The 12,094-nt window shown below is 47.3% G+C and overlaps 1 protein-coding gene across 2 annotated transcripts; it reads right to left on the bottom strand.

Moving 5' to 3' along the window:
- Positions 1-721: 721 nt before the first annotated feature.
- On the bottom strand, positions 722-11,221 carry traf3 (TNF receptor-associated factor 3). 2 transcript variants are annotated; one of them, XM_061697415.1, is made up of 16 exons: positions 11,123-11,221; positions 10,655-11,013; positions 9,363-9,519; positions 7,521-7,686; positions 7,097-7,148; positions 6,911-7,015; positions 6,670-6,834; positions 5,723-5,803; positions 5,069-5,242; positions 4,554-4,628; positions 4,382-4,474; positions 4,129-4,269; positions 3,161-3,332; positions 2,746-3,089; positions 2,052-2,243; positions 722-1,172 (listed from the first exon to the last, which is right to left on the bottom strand). In XM_061697415.1, the coding sequence occupies exons 3-16, from the start codon at positions 9,514-9,516 to the stop codon at positions 1,137-1,139; spliced, it is 1,950 nt and encodes a 649-aa protein (XP_061553399.1). In that variant the 5' UTR covers positions 9,517-9,519; positions 10,655-11,013; positions 11,123-11,221; the 3' UTR covers positions 722-1,136. The 2 variants fall into 2 exon arrangements, with proteins under 2 accessions (XP_061553399.1, XP_061553400.1); XM_061697416.1 differs by lacking the exon at positions 5,069-5,242.
- Positions 11,222-12,094: the final 873 nt, after the last annotated feature.

The following is a 12,094-nucleotide window of genomic DNA, read 5'->3' as shown; positions in this document are numbered from 1 at the left end:
TGATTTCGCTTGCCTCTAATTCCAACATTTTTTCACAGGAGTTAATTTCCATGATTTCATTTGACTTGAGTTCCACGTTTCAATGGCTTTACTTCAGTGTTCCAATATGACCTAATTTTATGACTTTTAATTTCTTGTTTTCATAAGTGTTGTCCATGTTTTTTTTTCTTAATTCCACGTTTCAATTACATCTCAATGCGTGCTTACATGATTTTAATTTGGACTTTCAAGTCCATCTTTTGTTTTACTGAAATCCCATGATTTAAATAAATTCCCATGTCTTTAATTCTGTTTTAAGAATTTTTATTCCATGTTTCCGTGTAATGATGAATCCACGTTACAATTATTTCAATGAAATCAACTATTTTAATGCTCCAATGACTTCTCATTGTATTCTTTTCATGATTTTATTCAATATCATTTTGAATCAATGTGCCGCTATTTTAATGCGCTATATGAGGAACGTCACATGACCGAACCTGGAAAAAAAGCGGTTGGCTGACGCCCACCGTCCCGCCCTATATCGGATTCGGTCATTTTAATTCCACGTTACAAAGATTTTAACGGCATGCTCCAGTGTGACCTTAATTTCATGTTTCCATGAATTCCATATTGTCGTGAGGTAGATTCAACAATGTAAAAAGGAACGTAAGTGGAAATAAAAGATGGAATTGCACGCCGTTAAACACATGGTAGAAAAGAGGAAATAGGGGAACGCGTCGTAGGGAATTTTCTTTATTCCTGTCGAACACAACAACAAAAACAACACCTGCAAGTCTTTCTTTTTGGGGGGACTCGTGTGAAAAGTCCACACAGGAACGAACGTCCAGACGTCCGACATCCACGTCGCCGCGACTCCGTGACGCGTGGCGAACTACGCTTCCGCGCTCCTCGGCTCCTGGCGTGAATTTCCCGGCATGCCTTGCCAAACGGGAAGTCAAGCTCGATGCACGGCATCGGTAACGCGACGGCCTCGCCCCGCGGCACAAGAGTCTCCGCCGGGGTTACGTCACATGTCGCGCACACAAGCAGCCAATCGGAAGAAGGAAGACGCGCCCTCCCGCCATCGGTCGTCTGGAACGGACTCCTCCCCCGTCGCCGAGCGGGCGCGGCCGAGTCACACGGCACACAGTCAGTCACGGATCAGGAAGGTCAGAAGTATCCACGGTAACCTAACGACAATCAAAATACCGTACAGTGGATATCCAAAGTCTACACACCCCTTTTCAATTGCCAGTTTTTTATGATATAAAAAAACAAGACTGAGATAAAAAAAAATATATATATATATATATATTTGAGAGTCTAAGTAAAAATAAGGTTGCACAAGTGTGCACAGCCTCTTATAAACCGGGATGAGGCCGAGTTCACATTTCAAGTCATCGGAGTCCATTTCAAGAGCCTCTGATGAACCTCAAAGTTCAGACATTCGAGTATTTGCTCATGTCTCGATATCGCAAAAACCTGTACGTATCACGTAGGGCCGCACAATATCCCAAAAATATCGACGTCGCGATAATGGCACGTGCAATATTGCAATATATCGTGACGCCCTAACACGGACTTAGTGTAATAGTGTCAATTTCATTTCCAAAAACAGCTTGGTTTTGTCATCCGCGGATCCAGAAAAGGCCCCTCTGAGAGCTACCTCTGTTTGACCCAGTATTGTATCCGCTTTGTCCATATTTGGCTAAGACCATTTGAATTCATATGTCACACGTTTACCGAGGCACCATAGAGACAACATTACATCCCAAATACTAGAAAAAGTTGTTTTGGTAAACTATGGCAGCTTGAAACGCGCATCGCCATCCGCCCACCTACATGCCGGTCTCCTATTGGCTAGAGCGGACCCACAGGCGCACAGCGAGTATCGAAATCGCGACATTCAACACCCGTATCGCATAGCGCACGTTTTTCCAATATCGTGCAGCCCCAATATCACGCAGGTGTGTATAATTTTTTTTTTTTCCCCACGGCTCGGAGAGATATTGGTGTTACGAAGCGGGCGAGGCGGTGCGATGTCATCGCCCGAAGCGCTCGTGCGGGACCTTGATGAAGATGGTGTCGTCCTTGATGTAGCTGGCCGACTCCAGGACGCTCTGCGAGACGAAGAGCGGACACCCGGAGGCGATGTTCATCTCTGCGGCGGGACGCCGGAAGCTGCTGCTGTTGGGGTCCGGCTTGAAGGCGTCGCCCAGGTGCTTGCGCGCCGGACCCTGGTCCATCAGCATCAGGGTCACCTGACACACACGCCACAGGAAGACTTCAGTCAACGGAGAGCCACATCTTATATCGTGCACGGCTCTCAAATCCGAGGCCCGAACTGAGAATTGTGCGTGAGCCCGGGTCGTTTTTCGTGAAAATGCTCATAAACCAAATCGAATGCTATTAAATGATATGGAATATTTTGGAATGATAGGGAGCGACGTGGAATGAGCTGAACAGTTTGCAGTTGGAACGGAGAAATGTGGAAACTGCAGGTAGACGGCGGGATGCATAGAAATGCGGAATTTCAGACTTTTATTCGGAAAAGCTGGCAAATTGGGACGGCTGGAACGAGTTGAACACGTTGAAGTCGGAACAACTCAAGCCGGTGGGGGAATGTTGAATTTCAGGCTTTTTTCCTCAGAAAACCTCGGATGCGGTCGACTTTCACACGCTAAAGTCAAATTTGCTCATTTGTGGCTCTCTCACGGTTCGGCGTCAGGGTCCGCACGCACACGCATTTTGAGTTAGCGCTACCTTCTGTTTGAACGGCCACGGCAGCAGCGCGTCGTACTCGCCGCGCATGACGACGAAGAAGAGCGACAGGTGCGTGCCCTTGCCCATGCCGTCTCCGTTCAGGTAGACGCGGGCGCACATCTTGTAGCCGAAGTATCCCGTGTAGAAAGGCTGCGAGTAGAGCGACAGAGTCTTGGCCGCCACCGCTTCCTGTTTCCGACGCTTATAGTCGCGGATCTTCCAGATCAGCGTGCCGTTGTAGCTGGCCGTCTCCAGGACCTGGAAGCGGAGGTCCATGTCGGCCAGCCGGATGTCGTGGACGCTCAGCATGTCGCCGTGACGATTCTGCTGAGTCTCCAGCGAGGCTGCGCACACGCACACGCCGTATGACACGTTTTGCAGCTCTAGTTTCCAAGTGCGAATTCCCGGCACTGACCGAGGGTGAGCGTTCCGGTTCCGGAGCGTCCTCCTTGCTCCAGAGCGCCCAGCCTGGCGCGGACGGCGTCCAGGGACAGACGGACCTTGTCCAGCTCGTCCCGCAGCGACGCCAGAGAACGAAGCTCCAGCTCCGCCTCCAGAAGCTTCTCGGAGTGAGCGCTCATCACCTTCTGCAAAGATCGGGGACGGGGCGTGAGCTCGGCGCAAACTGGAAATGCAGCGATACGCTTTGGGTTCTTTTTCACGTCCGGAGTAAGTTCAAACAAAAACAAAAAGCAGCATCTCTCATAAAGAATCAATAAGCAGGAGGATGTAAATCAGTATTGATGGAGCCATAGGTCTACTTCTTCTACATTCGGGAATAGTTCGAGCAGATTACTAAAAAACAAGCAAACCTTAGGAAATAATAATACTGACCATACTTAATGAGAAATACACATTAGGAGTTGATCAGCACTCACATGTACAGCATATAAATATATCAATGGATAGAAAGTCATGCATTATGCATCGGAGGAAGGGTTTGCCTGACTTTTGGAGTCAATTTTGCGGGTATGCACGATACTTCGGAGCGTATTATACACAAGAAGTAACGGGAGCTCTTTGTAGATCTGCTACACAGATATGTGGCAATAATTCCACGTATTCTAGCGCTACTAGATGAAGATTGCAGTCACAGTTGATGAGAGCTCGACTTTTAAATTCAGTAGATGTAGATTTATGGAGATGGATGTAGTTCTTCGAGATCTATCAGAGCCTAAATTAGTACTTTGAGTAAATGGAGAGATAAAGTTACTTGTAGAGCTGCTGTAGGTAGCTCTGCGGCGAGAGTAGTTGGAGGCATAAATCAACTTATTCTAACTCTACTACACTTGCGAAGATTTGTAGTTGGAGCAGCTGGAGAGACCGATCTCGGTGTTGTAGCGCTACTTGATAGAGTGCGAGTGTGTGCGCAGGCGCGCCGACCTGCATGGAGGCCACCTTCTGCTCCATGTGTCTGTGCTTGTCTCTCAGCTCGCTGTTCTGCTTCTCAGCCTCGCAAAGACGAGAACTCACGAGAGGAACAGATTTGCACTTGTCCAACAGCTCGCACTTCACCTCCTCGACCTGCACGTGCAAACGCACACACGCACGCTCGCGACATTATGCACGCGTTATGAAGATTCCTCCACAGTAAAGATAAAGATGGTGAAGAGGATGACGCAGATGAAAACGCGACCTTGCTCTCCAGGGAGACGTTCTTGAGCATCATCATCCTCAGGTGCTCGGCGGCACAAGCGGCCTCGTGCTGTCGGACCTCCGGACTCAGCGCCTGCGCAAGCGCAAACGCACACTTTTGATTGACAGCAGCCCGGGAAGGCAAGACAAGACGGCGGCGGAGGTGGCGTTACCTTGTAGGCGCAGCCGTAGCGCTGGAAGGGGCAGCTGACCTGAGCTTTAGGACACTCGTGCTGGTGACTGGTCAGCTGTAAAACACACGTACACATCAGTACACGCGCGCATACGCGTCCAGAGGCGGGACGAAGACCAGCCCGCCGCACGCCGAGAGACGCGACCGGACGCCGCTGAAGATTACTCTCAAATTGAACATAAAACAAAGACAATTAAATGTCACGTATTCAACCGAAAACGTCTTTACAAATGTCTGCGAGCTTAATGCTAACACACAATTAAAAATCCCATTGACAGGCTAACGGAAAGTAGCATCGATGGCGCAGCAATTATAAACTATGAAACAATTTATAGTTAAACGCAAGTGCGAGCAACAAAAGCAGACAAAACGTACATTACAGGCGTATATTCTTTATCCTCTGTGAAAACCAACGGATATTATTGCAGCTTAGCGACGTTCTTTTGCGTTCATCATCAAATCCATGTATGGTATGTCTGTGTGTTATACTGCCACCTGGTGGTCAAGGTGTGCACAGCAGGCAAAGCAGCACATTGTCCATGGAACTGTGTGAAGTGCGTAATTCTTTACGATCCAAGCATTTTCCGTACCCTTCTCCTCCTGACGGGTCGCAGGCGTGCTGGCGCCTACGCCAGCCGACTCTGGGCGAGAGGCGGCGTACACCCTAAACTGGTCGCCAGCCAATCGCAGGGCACATAGAATCAAACGGATTCATGGATTCATTTTTGCATTTCTAGTTATAACTGTACATTTGCATAAAGACCAATATTGTGGCGTGCTATTTTGCGCGTTTAAAACCAAGTTACAATATTTTTGTGTTTTCTGGGACGGTGGAAGGGATTAACGTGATTTGGGTGTTTCAAAGTGGAAAAATGAGACGGGACACGAGTGAGCGTTTTGCGGTACAAGCGCAGTCGCGGAACAACTTCGACAAGTCGGAAGTCGAGGCGCCACTGAAGTCCCTTCACGCGGTGGCCTCATACGGTTTTTTCAGACGCAGTCTCGTGTAAGATTCATCCAAGCGAGTCCCAAGTTGTTAAGTTGGTGACTTAAGTGTGACTGAAGTCAAGTGATGTGGGCGCAGTCCCCGCCTCTGCTGGTGTACACCCAAACTCGCATCGAGCGAGGTCACGTGAGGACTTTTGTTACCTCGCTCCGGGGCAGCGACGAGAAGGAGCAAAGGTTTGGACACGACACCGGGAAGGCGGGACACACCGTCTCCTTGTGCTTCTAAAACAAACACACACACACGCACGCACGCACGCACACACTCGGTTAGTGATTAGCATCGCACACGGCTCTACTGTGATGTCATCATCCTTTCATGTCCAACCAAGGAAGTTATGACGCGACAAGACGTAAAAGTACAGTAAATGATCCGAAGAATTATGAAGAAGTGATACATCGCAGCGGTTTTAGATCTTTGGATGTCTGGGGGAGTTATGGACATTCTTGAGCCATTTATTTTTAAGGGTAATGTTATAAGATCAGTTTGAAATTATATTCAAATGTCTGCTATATGTTAGCAAAATGTAGTAAAAAAGCAGCCCAAAATTGCCCCCCCCACAAAACATTTTTTTTTTAAATCAGAGGGGACAAAAAAGGCTTGGCCAAAAACAGTAGTATAACAACATGGCCAAAATTCTCCCAAAAATTGTATTAAAAAAAAAACCTGCAGCAAAAAAAAGGTAACCAAAATGTTTTTAAAAATAATAAAAATTACGTGGCAAAAAAATCATGGTAAAAAAGAGACCAAAATAAAACATGGATAGAAATTGCCCAAAATTAGCACACAATAAAAAAAAAAAAAAAAAAAAAAAAAAAAAAAAAGAAAAGAAAGTGGCCCAAATTTGAAATAAATAAATGGCAAAAAAAAAAAGTGTTTGGTGATGACATTTTGTTGAATATTTACGCGTTGTATTACGGCGATCTCTCGCATATTCGCAGTTCGCATTTACTTCCATTCAGCATATTGTAGCGTCGCGATTGGGTGGGTGTGTCTCAGTTACTCGCGCTTCTCGGGATGGCGGCTTCACCCTGTGATCCCGAGCCATCCCGAGCCGTGACCCCACAGCGACGACGTCGCCGGCGCTTACCTGCAGGTCCGTGAGCGGCATCTTGGCGAGACAAAAGTCGCAGGCGGTCTCTCTGTGTTTACACTTCCGGCCGAGGTGCTCCGGGATGTCCTTCCTCATCATCCTCTCCTTGCACTTGCCCAGCGGGCACGGCACCTCGAAGAAGGGGCACACGTTCAGGTGCTCCTATGGGCGACAAGGTTGGCGCGCGGTGAGCCGGGCGCGCCGCCGCGGTAACGGCGGAGGACGGCGCCGGGCTCACGGGCATCTGCTGCAGACTCATCTGCTCCTGGCAGCCTTTGGCTTCGGCGCGACAGTACACCTTCAACGCCAGGATTTCCCGATGGCAGCAAACGTCTCGGAAGATCTGAAACCAATGGGTCGATCGGCGTCCGATTATTGATCGATATTGATGAGTCGTCATCGATTCAGGCGTCTGTGCGCTCACCTTGTTGCTGAACAGCGGCTCCATGTCGGCCGGACACACCGGGTTGGGACGGCTGCGTCGTGCGTACGCACACGCGCGGGCATACACAAACACGCATGCACACGAAAAGACATACACAAACACGTATGGATCAACACAGACATACATACATAAACAAACGCACACACAAATGTGCCCGCACACAAACATGTGACACACACACAAACATTTGAACACAAACACACACAGGCAAATACAAACACACACACAAACTTGTACAGATGAACACAGACACATGACCATACACAGTGAACACGCACACACAGACACATATACAAACACGTACATACACACGCGCGCGCACACACACGCGCAGACAAACAGATGCAGACTTTAATAGGAGCTATTATGCGCGCGGAAGTGCGTGCGTGTGCGAGTGTACGACCTGAGTATGTGCGCAATGCAGCTCTGGCAGAAGCGATGTCCGCACTCGGTCTGCCTGGGCTGACACAGGACCAGCCGGCACGACTCGCAGCGATATTTCTCCTCGGGGACGTCCACGAAGCGATCCGTGAAGCCGCCGTCCTGCGGCAGGAAGCCCGCCGCCGCACCTGAACGCAACACGGGCGCCGCGCTCGTCGTCAGACACTAGCAATCGCATCGTCGACACGCGTAGATTGGTATCAGATACACAATGATGTCATGGGTAAATATTGACATCACAGATACAAAAATAAAATTGTTGATGCATATTGATATATGTCCACGCTGATATCAGAAATACCATAGCTTGATATCACAGATACACACAATATCAAGGACACGCAATCATACCGCAGATATTCGAGATTGTTATCATGTGTACGCAAATATATCAGCGATAGAGACTAGTAGACATTCCACCAGCTTCTTCCCTCTTGCCATCAACTTCTTAAACAGCTAACCTATAATTCCATGACAATAAGCTGGCAATTTTTTGACTTGAGTCGGTTGTCACATTTGTGTGGGGCCAACGATGTGTGACTCGTGCGCTCGCTGTCGTCGTCTCGCCACGCTGCGCTAGTTGCATATACCGGCCACTCGTGCCAGAGTCGCATCTGCTCCATTTGCACACGGACTGAGGAGCATCTGCAACATTTGCGCAATCGACATCGTCCCAGATGATCGCGCTACTCGTCACTTGAAACCGCGTCCGCTCCTCGAAGTCTCGGCGCCCTTCGCACGATGCTCATTGCGCCGGACTATTGCAATACGAGTCGTTCGAACTGCTCTAAGTGCTAGAGGACATTGTTTTTTGTCAACGTCTTTATGTCTCCAAAGTGTTCCGTCAATTGACCGTCTGTCGTACGAGAGCGGCTCCAACGACCGGAGACAAATTCCTTGTGTGTTTTGGACATACTTGGCAAATAAAGATGATTCGGATTCTGATATCGTACGTACACATCGATATCATCTACACACTGATTGATGCACAATATCATAGATACATTATGTTATCAGATACTAATATCACAGATATACCGTGGACACTGCAATCCCAAATATATTATCTGCAGGAATACACATTGATACCATATGTGCGCACGGATATCAAAGGTAAAAACTGAGACACGATGAGATCATACGCAAACACCGCTAAAGATAGATTGATATCATAGATACACCGATAGAGATACATGCGGACATATTTAAACACCATTACAGCCATAGACGCACTCTAATATCACAGACTGATATAGATACACGCAGGCTGATAACATAACGTGCACGTTGATATCATAAGCACGCAATATTATAGACACGGCTCAGAAAATGGATGGATGGATGGATGGCATACATTTACAGATATTAGGGGTGTAGCAATTAGTTTGACCAACGATTCGATTCGTATCGCGATTCGGCTAAAACGAAGCCTGCGAGGTTTTCATGAGGAAATTCATTGAGCAATCGCGTTCATAATACACAGAGAGCTCAATAAATGAACAAAGCGCCTCTTTGGAGCACAAACAGCATCCGCGAGGCGACACGGAATGCCGTGCTTAAATCCAGTACGGATTTCCTAGAATCGATACGATTACCTTCTCGTGTGATCCGGAAGGCTAACTTGCTGAGCACAGATCGATCGCAGGAATATAAATATAGATACATACCATGATTCCATGTGTACACAATATCATAAATACTTTGATATCGTCGATACAGAATGGTATCCTTTGATAACGTAGACACACACTGAAATTACATCGCTATCGTAGATATAAACTACGATGAAAGACGGCGCGCTCACCTTGCGAAGAGTCGCCCGGAGGCCAGGGATTGGCCGGCCGGTTTGGGGGGGGGCCGACGGGAGGTGCGGCGGACAGGGGCGGAATGAGGGAGGGCGCCACCTGCTGGAGGGGAAGCTGCACCTCCCTCCCTTCAACGCTGCGTCCGGCTGACATGACCTGACACACAAATCAATCAATGGGTCAAGGTTAAAAATGCGGCCTGTGACTTAAGCGTCTCAGGTTCGATCCCCGGCCAGCAATTAAACCTTACTAGTAAACCACTGTGCCCCAACTAGTAACACTGCTAGGCCCGACAAGTAGGCATACGTCACGAACTATGGAACAAATAACCAAAGCGCTTTCAAGCTACAGCTCCATGTACTAGTACACTCTTTGTCTTCACGAAGAAGAACATTTAGGACACGAGTAGAACTGTCTTACTACTAAGCTACTAGTTTTGCTAGTAGTAGGTCTGATAATAAAATTTTGAGGGAGTTGACTTTTGTGAAAAAAATGCACAAAATGAGTTCTTGCACTTAATGTTGGTTTGCTGTTCAGCAGTTTTGTGCCATCTTTGAGTGATCATTTTGATGTAAGAGAAACCTTTGCACTAATCGCAATATGCAGTTCTTTTTTGATTGCTTCAAAACCTTTGTTGTTGAAGACTAGATCTTTTATACAGGCATCAAAATACTGTCAAGCTTCAGGTCAATTGGTTCAATAAAAAACAGACACATGCACATATTCTGAGCATACTTAAAATGCCATTTTTGTCATACATGTGTGCCCCCTGGTAGCTCTGACGACAAATTGTGGCCGGCCCCCCTCCATCATTTCAGTTGCCCATCCCTGTACTAGAAGGCCAACATTGGCACCAGCAGTGAGTTGGGGCGGGGGGACATTACTAGTAAGACATTGTCGTTCCACTAGTGCGCTGAATTATGGTCAGACTAGTGAGCACAAAGAACATACTAGTATATGGATTTTGAGATGGACATGAAGGCTATGGAATAAATGCGCCAACGGCTTTCTCGCTTTCTTTCATTCCATAGTGCGGCTTATTTCACTTTCGCTCTGAGTTCGATTGATCGCGTCTTAGCGGGCTTGTGTTTACTGGCTGCTGCTGATGCTAACACGGTTAGCATCTGGAGCTTCTCCTCCCAATTCAAGCCAATTGCACATGAAAAACACACACACGCAGAATTCATAGTCCACGGACTTAACAGTCACGTCACATTTTTTAATTCAAATAAAACGGGAAAAAAAATAACACAGACTCTCGGAGCTCCGAGCCGCTTGTGTGCCGACTCACATGAATCACCTCAGGCGCTCCTCGGCGCCTCTCTGCGGGACTCGAACCGCCGACCCGCGGCTGGCTTCCTCATGGTCCACCTCCGAGGCTTCCTCTCCTCTCCTCTCCTCTCCTCGCCCACGCCCACGCCGGGGATAGCAACCGGGTGAAGCGGACGGTACGGCGCTCCGGTAACGGCGTCGGGGGTACTGCGGCGAGGTACGGCGCTCGGGTCACCAGTGGAAACCCCCTCCGCCTCCGCCGCTTCCGCCCAGGAAATCCCCCGCCGCTGCCGCCTCCAGGGGGCGCCGTCCGCCTTTCAATTGCTCGATTCGCTCTCCCAGACGCTTTTCTTTGCGCCCCTTTTCATTTTTACCTGTCTACATGTAATTTGCGCTTATAAAGAACGTTTACATTTTTTTCCTTTTTCATTTACATTGTTTTTTTTAAAAAAAAAACATTTTTATTATAAAAAAAAAAAGCTTATACCTATCGCCTGGAGGTGATGTCATCAGGAGCCGTTGTGATTGGCTGCAAACTTCATCACTTTGCAAGCTGCTCTTCAGGTTGATTTAGTCAAGAGCAGGCACTTTGGTCTATAAAAAGTATTTAGAAAATGAGGTAACGGATGACGTCGCTCTTCCGCGCACATACAAAGTCATCATCATCATTGGTCTCCATTTTTGACAATACTCTTATTGTTTCTGGACTCTACGTCGCCAACAGGAGACGTGATCGGCTGCAAACGTCATCCTTGAGCAATAGTGCCATAAAACTACGGCAGGTCCTTTTAGTGTTGAAAAACGAATTTGCAAAACAAGTAACCATGGTAACAGATGGTATGACATCATCAGGAGACGTTCTGATTGGCTGCCATTTTTTAAAGGCGAGCTGCTTTGGTGTCAATTTAATATAACTATGGCAGATGCTTATCAATTTATATATAAAAAAATATTTGGAAAGCCGACCTCAGTCTACCCATACAAGAGGTGACATCATGACATGAGGAAACATTCCGATTGGCTGAAAACAATTAGTGAAGATGCGAGCTGCCTTCTAGGTTGATCGAGTTCATAAACAAGGTTCAGGTTCTTTCAGTTAATAAACATCATTTTGCAAACCGGGTAACCATGGTAACACATCGCATAACCCCATCAGGAGACGTTTTAATTGGCTGCAAATATTTAAAAAAGGTTTGGTACCTCCAGAATAATTTCATAAAACCGTGGCAAGTTCTTACAAACACAAGCAAATCAACTTCAGGTTACCATGACAACTGATGACACATGAGATGTTCTAATTTGCAGCAGTTAGCATTTAAAAATTAGCTGCTTTCAGATGGATTTAATCAAACAGTCAAAATTATTAGTATGTCAACCAGGAAACCATGGCAACAGATGACATCGTCAGATATTCTGATTTGCTGCAAAACCATGTAAAAACAAAAAACAAAAGGCAAGC

Source organism: Phycodurus eques, chromosome 14 (assembly GCF_024500275.1).
Source record: "Phycodurus eques isolate BA_2022a chromosome 14, UOR_Pequ_1.1, whole genome shotgun sequence".
In the NCBI taxonomy this organism is placed as follows: Eukaryota; Metazoa; Chordata; class Actinopteri; order Syngnathiformes; family Syngnathidae; genus Phycodurus; species Phycodurus eques.
This window is presented reverse-complemented; position numbering and strand designations above follow the sequence as displayed.

What these genes read in the sequence shown, in the direction of transcription:
- traf3 (XM_061697415.1), bottom strand. Translation starts at nt 9,516, where the DNA reads ATGTCAGCCGGACGCAGCGTTGAAGGGAGGGAGGTGCAGCTTCCCCTC. An exon ending in TGCATTGCGCACATACTCAG is followed by an intron (nt 7,149 to 7,520) that starts GTCGTACACTCG and finishes CGCACGACGCAG; the next exon opens with CCGTCCCAACCCGGTGTGTC. An exon ending in GTGCACACCTTGACCACCAG is followed by an intron (nt 4,629 to 5,068) that starts GTGGCAGTATAA and finishes TGTGTTTTACAG; the next exon opens with CTGACCAGTCACCAGCACGA.